This window comes from Anolis carolinensis, chromosome 2 (assembly GCF_035594765.1).
Source record: "Anolis carolinensis isolate JA03-04 chromosome 2, rAnoCar3.1.pri, whole genome shotgun sequence".
NCBI lineage: Eukaryota > Metazoa > Chordata > Lepidosauria > Squamata > Dactyloidae > Anolis > Anolis carolinensis.
In genome coordinates this window covers 247,019,689-247,040,660 of record NC_085842.1, presented here as the reverse complement: position 1 = coordinate 247,040,660, position 20,972 = coordinate 247,019,689, and the positions used below count along the sequence as shown (strand labels likewise).

The 20,972-nt window shown below is 38.6% G+C and overlaps 1 protein-coding gene across 2 annotated transcripts in view; it reads right to left on the bottom strand.

Annotated features, from left to right (window-relative positions):
- pcsk5 (proprotein convertase subtilisin/kexin type 5) overlaps nt 1-20,972 on the bottom strand; it is a 352,794-nt gene that overhangs the window by 181,404 nt on the left and 150,418 nt on the right. For both annotated transcript variants that reach the window (XM_062972004.1, XM_008103279.3), the window contains exons 6-7: nt 14,337-14,425; nt 4,661-4,833 (exon numbers count right to left, since the gene is read on the bottom strand). In XM_062972004.1, the coding sequence (XP_062828074.1) occupies nt 4,661-4,833; nt 14,337-14,425 (262 nt within the window). The remainder of the gene's footprint in view (nt 1-4,660; nt 4,834-14,336; nt 14,426-20,972) is intronic.

Below are 20,972 nucleotides of genomic sequence, written 5' to 3'. Positions count from 1 at the left end.
TCTAGCTGAAAGGACTAAAACATGAGCATTGCTAATAAACAGTCAGTATTTAAACTGAGATTTCCACTACATAAATTCATTGTAGAGGTTTTGTCTTACTTTTCCATTCAAGCTGAAGATAGTTTTTTGATATATCCAGACCTCCTCCACCAGTTCAAAACAATTCAATAGGAATCATTAACTTTCTCTGTCCATAAACTTCTTAGCAGCAATAAAAAGAATGAAGAGATTTTAAGCAACTGCTTAACTCGTATTTCTAATTATATTAGAAGTTTAAATAAAATTTTTTGCTGGGTATCAGAAACACTTTTGGTAATCAGCCTTCAACTCTGATGGAGGTTAGGTCACAGCCCCCTAGAATATCACTGGCGTGGAGCGAGGTGGGGTGCTACTGCTATTGCAGTCCCTGGAGGGTTACCCACTATGGTTCCTGAATACTTGCCTTGCCCCATGCCCTTTTCTCTGTTTGCTCACTCCTCTTCTGTTCCTGCATGTGTCTGTTCTGTCCGGGCAAAGGAAGGAAAGAGTATGACCCTTTACTTTTTTGCCTGCTTGATTGCACACTGCCTTCTTTCACCTGGGCATGAGAATGGCAACAAGCAACTGGGCAAACCGAGAAAGAAAATGGGTGCCCGCCCAGTTCCATCCTGCAACAGAAAGATGAACAGGTCTCATGTGCTACCACTATTCATTTGTTCCACCAGTCTTCAGTTCTTGGTCTTTTTCATGTGAGTCTGTTTCATCTGGCCTAAGGAAGAGAGAAACAGGGTATCCCATCCATTTGTTGCTCTACCCTGACTAACTGCTTGCTGCCCTCCTCTCCCCAGGCATGAGAAAGTCTGTAAGAAGGCAGGCAGTTGGGCAAAGGAAGGGGTGCCTGATTCCTCCTTTCTTTTGCCGGGGCTAAAGAGACTAAGGAGCTCCCAATTTCTTATTTCCTTTCTCTGCCTGCCTTATTGTTTGCTGCCTTTCTCACTGCCTGGGCATCCAATTTCTCAGTGCTTTTCTTTACCCTCTCCACCTCTATCTGCTGTCTCTGTTGATGCCCTATGCCATTTTTCATATAGATTTACAATCCTCAGCAGTATTTTTTCTATTAATAAGGTAGCAATAATTTATGCTTCAACCTTTGCAAATACAATCAGCTAATTACAGTTTATTTCACACTTTTCTCTAGGAACCGCCTCAGGGCAAGGAAAATGAAAATAGGAGATATGAGTGCTTTCCCAAAACAAGGAATGGTCCCCCAAGCTCTGGCAGTCTTCTGCCTGGGTCCCCATTTTAATTTAATCAGTCTTGATTAGAAGTTCAAAGAACAAAAACTGCAGAATTCTACTACACAGTGTTTGAAGCAGGGTGTGCAATACATCCATAGAAGCAACAATGCCAAATTATGTTCAAAGAAATTTGGTTTTTAAAATCCATAAATGTTTGTTTACATCATGCTGGTGGGGAATGAGCCTTAGCTGGGGGACTCTGAGTCACCGCTTGTCATGCAAACAATGTCTAGTCAGAGACTGTAACCACACTCTTTATTAATGGCATTTAAAATATCTATAAAATGTTAAGACCACCATCAACTGGATTAGTAGACGCCTTTATGCTCTATAATGCTGGAAATCAATTTTGTTCATTTTATCTTAGTTACTTGAATTAAAAAATGTCTGTTAACAGGAAAATGTGAAGTGAGATGAAACATAAATCCAGATTATTATTTCCTTATCACCTATTACAAGTCTTTATAATTTACCTTTCAGGACTACTGGATTTGGAGAGTGAATAGGAAGGAATGGCTGTAGAATTTTGTTTTTTGCCTGAGCTTACTTGGAAGGGCATAATCTGTGCACTTTTTCTCTACCTACCCACTATAAAGAGAAAGTGGGATTGGAAGTCTTATTAAGGAGCATAAGAGAAGATCAGAAGATCAAAGGTATGACCATTGGCAATCAAGAATATAAAATAAGGGCATTTGCAGACAACATAGTTTGCATTGTAGAAGACCCAAAGAACAACATACAAAACTGAATTAACAAAATAAACGCAAGGAAGAAGAATGGAAGATACCAACAACCCCCCTCATTTCTTCTCCTCCTCCCCTCTTTTCCTTTTTAAAAAACCTTTCGACCCCAACTCCAACTTTTACCCCAATTCCCAACCTCTGCCCAGTCCCCGTTAGCCTACGATCCCTCTTTCCTATCCCTCCTTCTCCATCCTTTCCTCCAATCCATCCCACTTCCAGTCCCCATATTTTTGAATGTAAAATACACTCTGAAAACCCTTAATAAAAATATTTTTTAAAAAGAAAGAGAAAGTGGGAGAAGGAAAGAGAAATTTTAAAAGCAGCTGAAAGAGTAGAATGCCGGACAATTAATTGGTACTATCACTGTCAAAGTGAGGGTATATGGTGATACATCATTGGCATGAAAACTCCTGAACAGGTTATCATTTGGACAACAATATGCAATCTGTTTCCATAGCTCATTCCCATCATGATTCTGTTGGCAATAGGAAGTGTGGTAAGGAAGTCCCTTTGAAATTAATTGTGATCCCTCCTTATCAACCACAAATTTTGAACAGTGATGTTTTCACTATTTGCATTGTTTTCCCCTCTACTGTATTCCCATCATTACAGCATTTGCAGAAATCAAGAAGAAATCAATTTTCCAAGTATTTTTTCAAAAGGGAATCATTACAAACACAGTGAGGACCATTGTATATTCTGAAAGAATGCACCGTTTGGCAAAGTGGCAAAACAGAAGGACATGGTAAATCCTTTATACATTCTTTCTAGTGAAAGATTTGGCAGGGAACATGAAAAGAATCCTGCTGGATCAGAACAATGGCCTAGCCCAGCATTCAGTTCCCACAGTAGCCAACTGGGTGTTCATGAGAAGTCAGCAGATCAGATATGTGCACAACACTCTTGTATTTGTGTTACCAGTGACTGAGGCAAACTATAAAAACTACCTATCAGCACTATCTATAGTCGTCTCCTCCACAGCTCTCTGTAATCCCCTTCTAAAGCTATTAAATTAAATTAATGATGATATTAACATGAGAGAACTATCACTACCAAATGAGGAAGAGATTTCCATAGTTTAAACATGTGCTGTGTGAACAACCATATCCTCTTTTTTCCTGTCCTTCTTGGTACACAATTTTTATTAAAAGTCTAATGACTGTTTACAAAGCACTAATATAAAGAGTGAGCCTTTTGGAACCCTAGCTCTCCTGCCTGTTTTTAAAACTTGAGTATTACTATCCAACTGGCAGAATTTGAAGGAACTCTAAGCCCTATTTAGATTATATGCTTTCCAAAGATACAGTAAAAACAAAGTTGAATCGGAATGTTAGAGCTAAAAGAAACAACAGAGAGAGGAGTGCACACTTGGCCAAAAAATGATCAGAGACTGTTAAAGAGGTCTTTTAGAGTCTTTCAGTTCAAACCCTTAGAGGGCTATCTGTATCGGAGACTACTGATTTCAGAATAGATAGTAAAGATGCTGTAAGTGCCAGGATTCTCTAAAATACACAGTTCAGAATTATAGGTGGTATATGACTTTCACCGGACAAATTTCTTTGCTTTTGAAAGCCTAAGTAATGAGCAGAAATTCAACAAGATTTCCCATTGGTGTTCTGCTGTAAAGAGTGTAAAGAAGTGTATTTGTTGAAAAGTACAGTGTTACTGCAAAAAAATATTTTTCAGTGTTATATTACTTGCTTTATATTCTTCAGAATGAAGGCTGTGAATTTTTCAGATCATTGTGACAAAAGGAAGCATGCACTGTCTGTTTCTTTAGTGTAAATGACATTCAGAAATCTACCATTTTGTTTCATTCTAACTCTGGCTTAAAATTTTTGGTGTGGTTATATGGAGGGCATTATTGCTTTAAAGAGCCTCTGACCTTATATTTCCCTTTACTTCCATTACTGTAACACTGAATTATTATCTCCCAAATAAGCGCAAGCACTGCACACAAAAAAGGATTATTATTATATGATGGCTATAGAGCGAGTTGAGCTACTGATCCTACTCCCAGCACCAGGTACAACACTCCACATACCTCCTGGATATTCACATACTGGCATGAACATCTTCAGGTAGCACTAATATGCACAACTTACTGCTTGAGGATAAGACTGCATGTATGTTGAATTTGTTATCATCAGGCTACCAATTATCTGAAAACCTATAATGCCAAGATGCCTCATCATGTTCAGAAGCCACTGAATTGATAACAGAGTCATAGCCTAACTATACTTCATTCAGACAAAAGATCTCTAGATTTTACTATACAACATGACCCACAGAAGCATGGGACTCGTACCTATGTGTTTTGACAAAAAAAATGTAATCTCTAGGCATTTTCCAGTGTGACTCCATGGTATTCTAGGGTTGGAAGTATATCATTTCTATATGGTTTGCTATTATTCACAGTTTTGAATGTGCACGTAAAGTCTGGGAACATATCCCCCAAGCATACGGGGATCATATTGTAATTAATGAAACAAGGTCAATATTTTCCCAAGACTCCTATTTTTTTTAAACAAAACAAAACAAAACCTGGTACCAAAATATGCATCACTACCTGTCTTTTATAAAATTAGTCAACATCAACAATATATGGTATTTTAAAAAATCATTGTTTTATGCACGTACCGTTCTGACACCATTCTCAAAGGCTTGGCGTGTTAAAGAAGCAGGTCCATCCACTGTCTTCCCATCATCATCAGGACCCCAGCTAGCACTGTAGATGTGTATGTGTTGGGGGTTGAGGCTAAGTGACTTTGCTTCTACCATGTCTGTAACATCGCCATCCAGCATCCGTACTCCTTAAAAAGAAAAATGACAAATTTTATTGATTTGTTCAATGTGTCCCTCCACAAAAAATCCAGGTGGATTATAGGAAAAGACAAACAAGATACAGAATGATATACAGTGAGTCCTTGATATTCCCTGAGATTTGGTTCTAGGCCCCCCATGGGTACCAAAATCCATGAATGTTCAAGTCCCATTGTGACATAGGCCTATTCAGACAGGCCCTTCAGTTCCAAGCTTTGAATGTCTGTCCCTCTCACCTAGTCCTATAGTCCCCTATTTAAACCTCTCCTGGATTTGGGTCATAGGTCTCCAGAGTGACTTTGGTGTGGGCAGATTTATTTTACAATTAGTTCCTTTAATGGGAAACATGACACTACATATTCCAAGCTTAAAGAAGCCAGTCAGGTTTAAGAAAGGAATAAGTAGTTCTATTTTACTTTCATAATATACAGAATGGTTGTTGCTTTCATAATATTCGAACTGGGCTTTGTCAGAGTTTTACTTCAGTACACATTTACTTCTCCTGACTCTCAAAACTGACTCAACTATCTTTCCCCTTGCTATCTTGAACTGTCACCAATGAACTCCCTTCTTTAAAAAAAAAACACCCTTCATTCACAAAAGAGCCCCCCCCTCTAGTGAAAATGTAACATTAATATGTTCCCTATCACAAAAACAGCATGAGATGATTATCAGCTCAAATTAAAAAAATATGAAAACACGCAAATGGCCTTGGCAGCATTATAATCAATGGGCCCCAGGCATAATATGGACACCATGTAGTCCATTCACCCCCCCCCCCCTCATTTGGCCCATGTAGATGGGCCCAAAGGTTTGGGATATGCAGCTGAACTTCTGACGATCTCAAATTTCTAGCAGATGTTCTCAAAGTGTTCTCCTTGGAGCTCTTAGGGCTCCTCGGTTTCCTCCTCCTCCTCCTCTTCCTCCTCCTCCTCCAAGATTTCTCTCATCTTTCCTGCTGTCTCCATTCCCCACCTCCTTCACCCCCAAAAGCCATTTCAACCTGCCTCTCCCCCAAAAGCCCTTTTCCCTCAGCCCCCTTATTGCCAAAAGCCTTTTCCACTCCCTCACTTGCCCCAAAAAGGGTTTTTTTTCCCTCCCCTTCCTTGCCACTCAGATCCTTTCTCCCTTGCCTTCCTTGCTTCCAAAACCCTATTTCCCTCTCACTGCTCAGGGGTTGGTTTGATTGTGCTTTTCCTGCATGGCAGAAGGGGGTTTGACTGGATGGCCTCTGGGATCTTCCACTGAAAAACTGTTAATTTTATGTTGTTCAAACAATTTGCCCATGCCTGATATATACACATTATATATAATATAATTTATAATATATATAAACATTTCTTGGGGCTCCACGAGAATCATTTGTTTCAAAAAGGGTTCCATGACTAAAAAAGTTTGAGACCCCCTGATTTAGAGAAAGAGTAATTTAAGACTTTTTAGGTCAACAGCAACAACTGGAATTGATCTTGGAAACAAATTGGAAGGCAAATCCACTTGAAACTATAGTTGCCTTTTCTGTGCAGGAATTGACAGTGCTGGATAACAGCTATTCTTAATTCCCACCTACAGCACTACACTGGAACTACAGAGATATTGTAGTAGAATTAAATTGGTGCATGTCTGGTCAATAAATTGGTGACTGGTCATTTTGGCACCAACCTGCCAACATCAAATTTAGGGAATTACATTAAGGTGCCTAGCTGGGAGGACATCAAGAGGCCTGATGAGAATGAAATTGAAAATCTTAGCGGTAAGAGGACTGGACAAAATATAAATATAAGTCTACAGCTGTATTTGTAATATTTATCTTGATTCAAATAATAATACTAAGGTTCCATATTTGGATCTATGATAATTGACTGTCATAAAATAAAATAAAATAGTTGTATTATTGTAGAGATTTAAAGTCTCAGCAGAATGGACAGAAAAATGTTTTGCAACCCATACTGTTTTTTATTTTCTTTCAATAAGTACACTTCTATTTATAAACCAAATTAGCATCTTTTAATTGAAAACATAACAGCTTTGTTCCTCTCTTCAGTATAAATTAGCTTGAATGTTTATCCAGTTTTTAAACTTCCAATTAACACACAACTTTGCTTTTCTGTTGGTAAAACTCCACTTTACCTTCTCTACCAACCTCTACCTCCAATTCTAATTGATTTGAAACTGAATGAACACACTGTGAAGTTCATACGAAACATTGTTCTTGCTTTGGAAGACAATAACTGCCCAGATCTTGCCATGAACTAAAAAAGGGATTATAGACCATTTCAGGTTCTTTATATTTTACATTAAGAATGAATATCCCCAGAAGAATATCCAGAAAGGAATCAGCTGTGGAAGATAAATTTAAAAAGCTGTTGTTTGGTGGGTGACTGGTCTGTGCTGTCTGATGAGGCAGTGATATTCTAAAGTCTCAAGAAAAGAGCTTTTAGAGTTCTGCTATCTGAGATCTTCTCCAAGGTGCAGTCTGACAAACTAACTGTTCAGTGAGCCAGTGCAGATGGTGAACCATTAACTACTCTTTTCCTACAGTCTGATGTAGCCATCTTTACACAATAATTCAGTATATGAATGAATTTCCCACGTTTGTGCACAAATAATCCAGTTCTCTTTTCAAGGAGGAAATAGGGGTGTACAAATCCATTCTGTTTTTGTTCTGTTTTCATTGTGTTTTCATTTTGACTTTCAGGTATCCGTTGTGGTTTGGGGAAGATTCTGGGAGATTAGGAGAGGGGTAATTCAAATTCATAATTCGGAATCCTGAGTTCGGGAAGAATCTTTCCAAAAACAGAACAAGGGAGGGGGGCACTCGAAAGCAAAACAGAATTCTGTGCCATTTCGCACACCCCTAGTAGGAAGGAATACAGGGATCCTTTCACAATTGTGGCATTAATGTTTTTAGTTTCACTACCACGGCAACTATCCATTAAATCCTATGGTTTCGTAGTTTGATGAGAAGCACCAAGTCTCTCAGGATAAGAATGCTAAATACCAATCTGTAAACTCTGGATCCTAGCATTCCATAGGAGTTAAAATGGAACTATAGAGTACATATGATGCACAAACATACATACCCATACAAACACACACACACACACTTATACACATACATAATTTTGACAAAGAGCCCCTGTCACTGTAGTTTACTACAGCATCCAGTTCTGTCTGAAGTACAAAACTGTGTGTGGTCTTTAAAGAGTCTCTTGAAGGAAGCGTAGGGATAAGTGCTCCTCCAGGTGTTTGGGCCTCTAATTCTGAGAAGCGCCCAGGAATTCTAGAGTTGATGTCCAGAACACCTGGAGGGGCACAGGTTGTGCAGGTCTGAGATAAGGCATTCATCTGCTTCACTGTGGGCGGTTCCAGACAGCACGTTAACACAGAAGCAATTGCGTTTCTTAAATGTGATTGCACCTGGGTTGAAGTCCAGACACCTCCCCCCAATATCCATGCTTTCTGGGGGGGGGGGGTGTCCAGATGCCCTGCCGGACTTCCCAGCAGGGCACCAAGACACAAAACAAACCCACCCAGAAAAACCTTTTTAAAAAGAAAATAATGCATTCCCTTTTCTCCAGACCTGATGTGGAGAAATGATGTACCAGAAGGAGTGATTCCCCCCCTTCTCCTGGCACACCAGGAGAGCTCTGGAGAAGGGGGAATTGCAGCTGGGTAAGTTATTTTCTTTTTAAAGGCTTTTTTCAGGAGTTTGGGGGGGGGGGCTGTCTTGGGTTTTTTGTGCTCCAGGAGCCCAAAAAACCTGAGACAGATGTGTGGATGGGCACCAGAAGTTGCGCAATGCAATTCCTGGTCCCCATCCACACAGCGCCAGCAGCTGCAAAGACCCAGGTCTTTCCAATAGACAAATTACTTCGGCACAAAGCAAGGTTTTTCTGCTTTGTGCCAAAGGCATTCGCTTTTCCCTGAGGCGTCATTTGGACACCCCAGGGGAAAATGTGGGAGGGCGCACACTTTAGGTGCTTTCTGGATACGCCCTTTGACTAGATTTTCTTAATATACTACAAAGTAACTTTCTACAACCATCTATATTCAGATCTCCTTAATATCCTCCAACCTACTGAAATCATCTATCATTTAGTAAAGCCAGCAAATCCTGTCTTGGAAGCTAAGCGGGGCTTAGCTTGGATGGGAGACTGCCAATGAATACTAGATACTGTAGGCCTAGAGACCCACAAGAAGGGGATGACAGGGCTCTAGCCTCGGGATCTGGGAGCAGGGTCCCCCAGTGTGATGGACTGGCTAACTAAGTGAGATGAACAGAAGACAAAAACGGTATTGACAAAATATCGATTGTTGTTTTGTCCATTCAACTAAAATGAATTATTTTATACAATACATTACATTATCCTCTCATCATACTGAATTTTTGTTCCATCGTTGTGATTTATTTCCATCTGCACTCTTATTTATGCCATTGGACAACATGTGCCTATTTTGATATATTTAAAACCATATTTAAAGCAGATTGATTCAAAGCTCAAATTTGCAAACACAATTAAAAATGCAGCATTAAACTGTTTTGTAAAGTGCCAGTTGTTGTTTCTTCAGTCTGAAGTTCAGCAGACTGGCAAATTCACTGAAAACATGGCAAAGAAGCACAACTAGTCAAGAGCGAATTAATCATCTACCAGTTTTGTGCATCAAAAATGATTTAGCTAAGCAACACAATTTTACTACAGTTATTGAAATAACTGTGTTAAAATGAGCTAGAAAATATACTTTGAGATAATTCTTTATATTATTGTAAAATCTATTATGTAAATCTATGTAGGTTTTAAAATAAATATAAATATTACATTTGCTTCAAAATTTAAACAGATTTATTTTATCCTAAGTCCTGGAGAGCATCTTGATGACCTTAACCTTAACCTAAATCTTGGCCTGGTGAATATTTCAGGATGTGGGGGCCTTGCTGTGGGCTACATTTCAAAGAAAGGAACTGGCAAACCCCAATGTATAACAACAACAACAACAACAACAACAACAACAACAACAACAACGTTTGTATCCTGCCTCCATCTCGGGGGACACGGGGCAGCTCACATGGGGACAAGCCCAACAACACAAGTTAAAACAAAGAACAATTAATTTAAAACATTATAACTACATAAAACAATAAAACACATCAACAGAATTAAAACCAGGGCCATAATAATAACTAAACATTGAGGTGGTAAAATTATGTAGAACTCTGAAAGGGCTTCTAGGAGGTATAAAGGTGATCAAAAATAGAGTGGAGGAGCAACCTCAGTATAAATCAGAAGATGATTTCAAGGCACACATAAAGTAAAATATGTATCTTTTATATATTTAACAGTCAAAGCACTGTATCGAGAAATCAGTCCAAAATAGTACATAAATAGATAAACCATGAAACAAATATTTATTTTTGGAATATAAAATCAAAAATAAATAATCACTTGGGGAAAAAGATAGTATTTCTGCCTAATAATAGAATGACTTTTCTTCTTAACACCCATTCTTTCTACTGCCCTTACATTTCTCCCTCTCATTCCACTAATAGCTCAGTCTTCTCCAGATCCTTCTACATACAAATGGCTAAACCCCTGGAGGTAACCAGGTTCAAAGAGGTGTGTGTGGCTAAATGACATTCAGCCGAAGTGCGGGCAGAATTGGGTTAACAGCTGAAAAGCATGTGTTTAAAAAAATGCTTAAAACCTGATTCCATCCCAAAAATGTGCACCTTTGCATGAGTGTATATCTCTGTCACCATGCAAAACATTTTCTTTTCTTCCCTTTCCTCTGTGTGGACTGCTGCAGTGCACATGAGCTTTTTAAAAGCCCGAAATAGCTGATCGGGCTGTCAAAACATCGAACCATGACCACACAGGAGGCTCGCGGGAAGAGGAATAGGAAAACAATTAGGACTTGCTCTTATGTTTTCTTTTCAACTTTATAATACTAAAGAGAGCTTGAATTAACATTTAGGTGGAGAGCGTGATCCAACCAAAGTGTTTATATATATATATATATATATATATATATATATATATATATATCTCAATCACTCAGTTGTATGCTGGACCTCATATGCACATGTGCAAATCTGCTTGAGTTTACATGAAGATATTCGCATGTGCGCATATGAGATCCAGTGCCTAACAAATGTTTTAAAAAACACACTCCCGCCAGATGCCCCCGGTCTGCCTTTCATCTTAATCCACTGCAAAAGAAGGCTGTAAGAGCAGTGAGGGACCATTTTCCCAGGACTGACAGGTCTGTGTGTAGACCTGTTGTCAGGTCCCTGGTTTTTTTTTTTTTTTTTTGCCTCAGTTATAAAATGTGGATTTTAGCACTGTCTGAAAGTGCCCTCACTCAATAATTTGCCATTTTCAATTATTTTTACAGTGAGCACATAGCAATGGTTTAATAGCAACAGAAAGACCTTTATTGTTGTTTCATTATTGTTTTGGAAGTTGCAATGGGATTTAGATGTTTTGTTACTAGCTTGATTCTTGTGTGCAAAGCAATTTCTCTGGAGTTATGATGGAACAAATATACAGTCTATCCAAACATTTAACAAGGATCTTTTCCCCCTCTGTAACCTTAAGTGAGCCTGGGATGCAATGCTGCCACTAAATGTAGCAAACCTAGGCTTGCTTCTCCCACTATGACCACTCTTGTAATTGCCAGAGCTGCAAAATGTACAATGAAATATATTGTATTTTCCCACTTTTACAAGTAACTGTCAATGAACTGGACTACGAATGTAATAGGCCTTCCTTACAGTGGAGAGAAAACTCAGTTCTGTGAACAGAAGCCTGTGCATAGGTTTAAAATCCTCTGAAAAGAATGCGTGATCATAACCATCTAATCCTAAGCATCTTTCCTCATGTGCTGCTGCCACCCAGAAATGTGATTTCAGTTCAGTGAACAAGGTACTGTACTTGTGTACTTATTTTGGAAAAAGAGATTAATCATTTTGGGCCATTGCCACAGACACATGTCAGACACCTACACCCACACTCTGTGGTAAATCTGAGTGTGCTGATTCATGAAGTCAGCAACTTCTAGATATAAAGTAATAGGCATTAATAGTATAAATGTACATGTTTGTGGTTGTTTTGCATAGAAAATAGGAGTGGGAGTGAAAAAAACTACTCAAATTATACTTTTTTCTGAGTTTTATTTCCTCAAACTTATAAACTTACATATACATTGTATTAACATCATGATGAAGGCTTTTATCACAGATTGCACAGACATAATAAAGTATATTTTCAGTTGGAATTATGCTAAAATCATGTATGTATGTATGTGGGGAGTGTCACATAAAAGTACTCTGATAATGTTGTTGAAGGCTTTCATGGCCAGAATCACTGGGTTGCTGTGAGTTTTGGGGATACAGCCTGGAAAACACAGATATACTCTGATAGTTTTTAACATTAATCTATTTACTCTTCTACTTATTGTAAGCAATTGATTTTGACAGAAAATTGTATGTTTTAATATGTCATCTATATATATAAAAGAGTAATGGAATTCGAGCACCGAGCAAAACAACAAAATTAAACACCCCCCAACATAGAAATTTAACCACACAATGCAACATCCACGCCTTAAGGTTGAAACAATGACAAATCACATCATGCACCTTCACAGGGACAGAAAATCACACAACCCACAACCCACCATCTCCGCTTGCTCAAAGAAGCCCTCCTCGTGCTTCCCTTTGACTACGGACGCTGCGCCATCTGCGCATGTGCAAAAACGGCCAATTCCTGCTTCCCGCCAGTCCGCCCAATTCACTCACCCAAACCCCTTTGACTACGAACACTGACATCTCTGACCACCGCTGCCCTCTCCCCACAGGCACATTTCCTCACGGAGGAAAGCCAGCCGACTCAAGCCTCAAAAAAAAAAAAAAGGCTCCTCCAGAAACTCCTCTTTCCACCTCCTTTCTCTCCCCCCCCCCAAACCTCAAAGGAAAAAAAAATCTCTTCAGAACAGGTATGGACTCCCAGGGAAAGAGGATCAGGGAGGGAAGGGCTCAGCCAGCCAGATCGCCCTTCTCTGACCACCGCTGCCCTCTCCCCCCAGGCACATTTCCTCATGGAGGAAACCCAGCCAACTCAAGCCTCAAAGAAAAAAAAAAGGCTCCTCCAGAAACTCCTCTTTCCACCTCCCCCCCCCCCCCCAACCCTCAAAGGAAAATAAAATCTCTTCAGAACACAACAAGGTATGGGGGATTCAGGGAAAGACGATCTGGGAGGGAAAGGAGGGAAGGGCTCAGCCAGCCAGATCGCCCTTCTCTGACCACCGCTGCCCTCTTCCCCCAGGCACATTTCCTCACGGAGGAAACCCAGCAAACAGCCAACTCAAGCCTTAAAGGGAAAAAAAGGCTCCTCCAAAAACTCCTCTTTCCACCTCCTTTCACATGGCCTGCCAGCCTCTCAATAATAATAATAATAATAATAATAATAATAATAATAATAAGAATAAGAAGAAGAAGAAGAAGAAGAAGAAGATCATACAATCCTAAGGTTAGCACATACCACTAAGGATCATCCAGTTCAATTTCCTTATATCATGCAGAAGGACACAATCCAACAACTCCTGACAGATGGCCATCCAATATCTGCACAATAATAATACACATCGAATCATACCATCAGACAGTTAGGAGACACCCCTAAAGGCTATCCAGTCCAACCCAATTCTGCCATGCAGGACACAATCCAAGCACTCCCAACAGATGGCCACCCAGCCTCTCAATACTAATACTACTACTACTAATAATAACAACAACAACATCATACAATCCTAAGATTTGGAGTGACCTCTAAGCATCATCCACATCAACTTCCTTCTACCATGCAGGAGGACACAATCCAATCACTCCTGACAGATGGCCATCCAGCCTCTACATAATAATGATGATGATGATGATGATGATGATAATGATAGAAGCATAGAATCCAAGAGTTTGGAGAGACCCCTAAGGGCCATCCAGCCCAACTCTTTCTACTATGCAGCAGGACACAATCCAAGCATTCACAACACATGGACAACGTATAAATACTATACAATACTACACAGGATCCTCACCACTTTCACAGTATACAAACAACCAAATGCATACTAAACATACAGACAACCATACAACAGACATTCAGTACCACCACTACCTCAACAATTTCTCACCAGCACCACCAGACAACGCCACAGCAACGCGTGGCCGGGCACAGCTAGTTATGTTATAACATTTTCCTGTTAAGAGGTATAGTGATTTTTGGAGACATATTCCAGAAAACAGAAATGAGAGCAGGAGCATCTCCTTAGATATGTACTCTGTAAGAAAATGTCACCATGTTCAATGCAAGTTATTCCCAAAAAAATGTATTAGGATTTCTTCTTCATATACACTTATCAGAGAGTAAAGCCTATAGAATAGAATGAAATATGGAATTGATCAACAATTGTTTGGCTTATAAGATATTGAAATACTTACCTCCAATTCTGGCATTAAATGCAATTCCAACTATACAGTGTGTATTGTTCGCTGTAGCTGCCACTTCTCCAGCACAACGGGTTCCATGCCTGTGGGCAGAATAGATATTTTAAACTAAGTAACATAAACCACTAATAGAGACATATTGCCAGTATCTAATACCCTCGGTTTTACTCATCCTCAGGCTAGCAAGAAATCAGCATGCTGTAACATATTAAAATAATGCTATAAAGGAAATATATTAAGTAACTTAAAGAGATTATTTTAGGCAGCTCAGTTGGTACAGAGTGTACATTTAACTGAGTGTACATTTAAAGAGCACTTCTATATACAGAAAGTATGTCTGGACAATTTATTTATTTATTTAATTTATATACCGCTCTTCTCCCACGGGGGAGAATGTGCTACACATTTGCAATCTTTGCTCTGCATTAAAAAAAATGTCCTCGTTGCGGAGGGTTTACAATGTCCATGAACACACACACCTCTAAGTCATATTAATATTTTTTTAAAAAAAATATAGTCTTTATTAAGATTTTCAATACAAGATATGTAATAAAAAAACGAGGATGAAGGGGGGGGGGTGATAAGGTGATGATAGTAGGGATGGGGAGAAGCAAGGTTATGGGGGGGCAGGGGAAGATGAGGATAGGGAGTGAAGTAAGAAAAAAAAAAAGAAAGAAAAAGGGGGGGAGGGGGAGGGGAAGATCCGTGGGGAAAATAAAATATGACTTCCGAGTCCTGTCCGATGGGTATATTCCTGTTTTCCGTATATCTTATCTTTTGTCTTCATTTGGCTCTTCGGGTTCTTTCAGACAGTTATCTTCTCCGGATTGGTGTGGGTTATCTTATCCTTCTATTTTTCTAATATAAATTGGTGTAAAAAGATAGTTAACTATGGTACCGCTTTTTAATAATATACATACATATTCCTAGTTTCTTAACAATTCTGCATGTATTTATTCACCTGTTGCCAATTAGTTTCTTTTCTTTGTTTGCCCTGGTATTTGGCTAGTAAGAATGTTAGCCTATCCATATTTTTAATTTCTGCTATCTTGATTAACCATTCTGTTTTTGAGGGTATTTCTTTTAGTCTCCAATATCTAGAATAAACAATCCTCGCTGCTGTTGTTAAATAGGTCATTATCTTCTCCTCGTTTGAACCTGCCTGCATTTCTGAAATTCCCAGTAGATACAGTTCTGGTTTTATAGGGAGCCTAGTTTCCAAAATTGCCTGTGTGCTTTCGTGGATTATCCGCCAAAATTCCCTAGCTTTTTTGCATTTCCACCACATATGGAAAAAAGAGCCCTCCTCCCTTCCACATTTCCAACATCTGGTATTAATGTTTTTTTTGATCAGTCCAAGCTTCTTTGGTGTAATATGCCATCTATAAAATAGTTTCATCCAGTTTTCTTTTAGATCTGATGCATATGTCAATTTTAATTTCCTGTTCCAACATGATTCCCATTCCTCTACTTGAATTGGTCTACCAATATTCTTTGCCCATTTTATCATACAGTTTTTAATATAATCCGGTTCTGTATCCCATTCCAATAATACCTTATAAATTTTTGTTATTAGTTTTCCTTCTGTAAAAAATATCCTGTCCCACAGGTTGTTTTTTGCCATAAATCCTACTGTTTTATCTCTTTTAAAGTACTCCTTAAGTTGTGCATATTGCAACCACGATATTTTTAATTTGGCCTCTATCAATTCCTGTTGCGATTTTAATCTAAACTCTGAGTCTTCTTTTTTAAGTAGTTCATCGTATTTTGGCCAGTATTCCCATCCCATTAGTCTTCTCTGTACTGCCTCAGTTGGTGAGATCCATGTAGGAGTCTTATTATATAATCTTGCTTTGTATTTATACCATGTTTTTAAAAGCACTGGCCTAATCGGATGATTGTAAAAGGATTTTTCTATCTTACTTCTGTCATACCATAGGTATGAATGCCATCCGGCCCGGAGATCTGAACCTTCCACATTTAAGATTTTCCTCTTCTCTAGTTTAATCCAATCTTTGATCCACAGGAGATTGCACGCCTCATAATATAAGCTTAGGTTAGGTGCCCCGAATCCTCCTCTTCTTTTCTCTTCTGTTAAGTATTTCATTTTAATTCTGGGTTTTTTCCCTTGCCATATAAAAGTGCGCAAATCCTTATTCCACATTTTGAAATTTTTCTGGTTTCTAAGTATGGGTAAGCTTTGAAATAAGTAAAGCATTCTTGGCAATACATTCATTTTAATCGTCGAGATTCTACCCCATAATGAGATTTTTGCATTTTTCCATTTATCTAAATCCCTTTTTATTTCTTGCCAAACTTTGTTATAATTATTTTGTGCTAATTGAATATTTTTTGGTGTTATCGTGATTCCTAGGTACTTTATTTTCGAGGCAATCGTGATGCCCAGTTGTTTCGATATTAATTCCTGATGTTTTTTAGTCATATTTTTTGTTAAGGCTTCTGTTTTATTCCTATTAATTTTTAGTCCAGCCAATTCCCCGTATTGTCTAATTGTTTCTATCCATTTCATCCCTGTATCAACTGGATTCTCTATAAAGCAAATTAAGTCATCGGCATATGCTTTCACCTTATAATGTGTACCATGAATTTTTGCCCCTTGGAGCTCCTTATTTTCTCTGATATTATTCAACAAAATCTCTAATGTCATTATAAATATTAATGGTGAGAGGGGGCATCCTTGTCTTGTTCCCCTCTCTATCATCACTGTTTCTGTTTCTCGTCCATTTACTCTAATTTTTGTCTTCTGGTTTTGGTAGATGGCCTCCAATGAATTCCTAAAGTAAAATCCCATATCTAATTCTTGCGTTAATAATTTGAAAAAATCCCAATTTACCCTGTCGAAGGCTTTCTCCGCGTCGATCGCTAGAAAGAGTGCTTCTTTTTTATTGTTTTTTTCATAGTAATCGATTAGGTCAATTACGGTCCTTACATTATCTTTTATCTGTCTGTTGGGCAGGAAGCCTACCTGGTCTTCCTTGATCCAATTTTTTAAAAATATTTTTAACCTTTCTGCCATGATACTGGAAAAATTTTTGTAGTCAACGTTAAGTAAAGAAATCGGCCTATAATTTTTTAGTTCTTCCTGATCCGAATTTTCTTTATGAATCACTGTGATTAATGCATCCTTCCATGAAGCTGGCATGCTTCCGCTTTCCCTAACGAGATTCATTATTTTTTGTAGGTGTGGTACAAGTTCTTTTTCATAGATTTTATAATAAACTGCGGAAAATCCATCCGGGCCTGGTGTTTTAGTTCCATCCAATTTTTTGATCGCCTGTACTATTTCTTTCTCAGAAATTTCCTCGTTAAGTATTGTCCTGTCTTCTTCGGTTATCTTTTGTAAGTTTAGTTTCCCTAAGTACTCAGTTATTTTTTCCTTGTCTACCTGATCTTTCTTGTACAAATCCTCATAAAAGATTTTAAATTGGTTCAAGATCTCCTTTTCCTCTACAAGTTCTTTGTCCCCTATTTTGATTCTAGTAATATAGGTTACATCTTTTTTTTCCCTTAATCTTCTAGAGAGCCACCTCCCCGGTTTGTTTGCATTCTCAAAATGGGTTTGTTTGATAAATTTTAATTGGTTTGCTCTTTGTTCTAGTTCTAAGTGTTCTCGTTCTTTTTGTCTAAGTTTAAGTTCTTGTGCTATCTTTAGATTTTTAGGTTCCACTTTTAGTTTCCTTTCTATTTGTGTTATTTTGTCTATAATCTGGTTCAACTGTTCTTGTTTCTCTCTCTTTTTCCGTGCTCCTTGTTGTAAAAAGTAACCTCTCATTGTGGCTTTGCTCGCATCCCATATTATGAAAGGGGGTGTCTCATGCTTGTTATTAAGTTTAAAAAATTCCTCTAGAATCTTCCTGTTCCTCTCTATATCTTCTTTCTTTTTCAATAAGTTTCCATCTAGTTTCCACCTCCAGCTATTTTCTTTTTGGTTTATTATTAGCTCTAGGGGGCAGTGATCTGAATACTGTTGTGGGAGAATAGTAACTTTCTTAGCACACAGTGTTATTTGTTTTGAAACCCAGAACATATCTATGCGGGACCAACTTTTGTGTCTCTCTGAAAAAAAAGTGTAATCCCTTTCTTTCTCGTGTTGCCATCTCCAGATGTCCACCAAATCGTATTCCCTTTTAAAATTTTGGAATTCTCTAGATAATGTTCCTTTATTTTTCCTAATTTTGTTTCCTTTACTTGGGTTTTTATCTATCTCACTGTTTAGTACTCCATTAAAGTCGCCCATCACTATTAGATTATCAAATTCCTTATCTCCTATCAATTCTTTTAATCTTTTAATAAATGATGATTTACTATCATTAGGGGCGTAAATGTTACATAATAATATTCTGGTTTTTTCTATTTCGATAGTGATACCTAAGATCCTACCCTCGTTATCTTTGAATGCTAATTGAGCAGGGATACTGGGGTTGATATATGTCACTACTCCCCTTTTCTTTTGAATATCTGATGAAAAAAATTCTTGGCCTAATCTTTGTTGGGCTAATAGTTTAGTATGATCTCGTTTAATGTGTGTCTCTTGAAGAGAGATTATGTCATAATTAGATTTTTTTAATGAGTCCATTATATTATTCCGTTTTTGGGGGGCATTCAGTCCATTCACGTTACAACTATAAATTTTAATTTTCCTTTTCATGTTGATTCCTCACCGCTTTCACTTTCTCCTTCTCCTTCCTCTTCTTCCTCTGAACGTGATATTAGATTCTCCTCCCTTTCAGTATCTGCTGCCGATTCGTTGTCCATCGTTATGTCCCTTCTTCTTTCTGCTCCTTGTCTCAATAGGTCCTTTGGGTCTATCTGAGTTAGTATGTCTCCCTCCATAGAGTACTGAGCTTTTTTATTTAGTTTCTTACGTCTGTTGTCTCCTTCATTATGTCGTTCTGAGCCTTTCTCCTCCTCCATTTCCTTCTTTAATTTTTGATAGAAGTGTTCGGCTTTCCCTTCCGACGTTATCCAGAAATTTTGTCCTCTATAGGTAGTCATGAGTCCTTCAGTCCTCTCCCATCTGAACCTTAAATTGTGTTTTTTTAATTCGTCGGTCAAGAATAAGTATTTTCTTCTCCTATTCAGAGTTTCGGTGGGATATTCCTTCAAGATTGCTATCTTTTTGCCTTTAAATATTACTGGTTGGTCATTGTTTGCCTTCAATATTTCATCTCTAAATATTTTTTTTGTGAAATTCACTATTACATCTCGTGGGGTTTTGTTTCTTTTCGCATAGTTGGTGTTAATTCTGTAGACCCGATCTGTTCTGTCCTCTGCTTCTTCTATTGGGCACTGGAGCATATTCGATATTATTTCAATTGTTGTTTTTCTTATGTCTTCTTTTGAGTCCTCCCATATATTGCGGAATCTCAGTTGGTATTCTAATTCTTTCGATTCTATCCTTTCTTGTTTGTCTTCTAATTTGCTAGTCCTTGTGTCCATTCTCTCCACCTCCCTCTGTATTTTGTCATGTGCTTTCCTAAGTTCCTTTTTATCGCGTTTCAGTTCTTTAAGATCCTGATTTAGACTTTCAATCTCGTTTCATTCCCTTCAATTCCGCTTTAATTTCTTTCTTAAAATCTAGCATTTGTTCTTGCGCAATTTTTTGATATGCATCTTGCTTCTCTTGCATGCGTTGGAGTTCTCTCAAAATTGTTTCTGTCATTTCCCTCACTTGACTTTCTTCTGAGATGGATGCTCTTTTTTGAGTTATTTGAATTGTTTTTAAGTCCTTAGCCTCTTTCTCGCTTCTCAATCTATAAGCCATCTCTATTTCTTTTATGATGTAATCACAATCTTTTCTATCTCTCTTTAATTATCGCTAGTTTTCTCTTCTATTATGGGATTTATAAGTTCTCTGTACTCCCCTTCCCCTTCTATCGGGGTCTTTCGCTCTCCGATGGATCCGTTATTACTTTTTATTTCTGTCTTCAAATCTGTGTATTTTGCCTCTAGTCTTCGAATCGGGCCTTTATTTTGTTTTGTTTTGTTTTTGATTTTGTTTTCTCGCGAGATTTCCCGTCCTCGCGATTCTCCTCCTCTCGCCCTCTCGCGGCTTCCCACTATTGCGTGAGCCCAGCGTCTGCTGGGTCCTCTCGCCTCCCTCTCTTTGTTCCTGAGTTCCTTCCGGGTTGGGCTTCAGGGACTTCGCCACTCCTCTCGTTCATCAATGGCGTTTTCAAGGTCAGACTCGTCTGGTCGCCATATTCTTTTAATTCCTTTAGTTTAATTCCTTTAGTTTCTTTGGGCTTTTAGAGTCTTCAACCCCTGCCCTTCTTAAATATTTCCTATTTTTTGGGGAGGGTTATCCCTTGGTTTGTATATGTGCATTTGATGTCCCTTAGTCTGCTCGTGGCTTTATCCCGGCGCTCAGTCCCAGTCTTCCCTGCTTTCCCTCCACCTCTTTGTAGTTCCCGCTAGAATCCTTAAAGTCAAATATCCAACTTCACAAATGAAGTATCTTACCCTTCGTCCATAAGACTCTCTCTCTTTTCCTGTGCGTGTCTGAGTTCTTGATTGGGAGTATGCGTGGGGACGGAGATATGCCGTGCGGTATCCCTCGCCGACTCGCCAACTCCGCGGTCCGCCGTACTCTGGGGCACCCGAAGTACC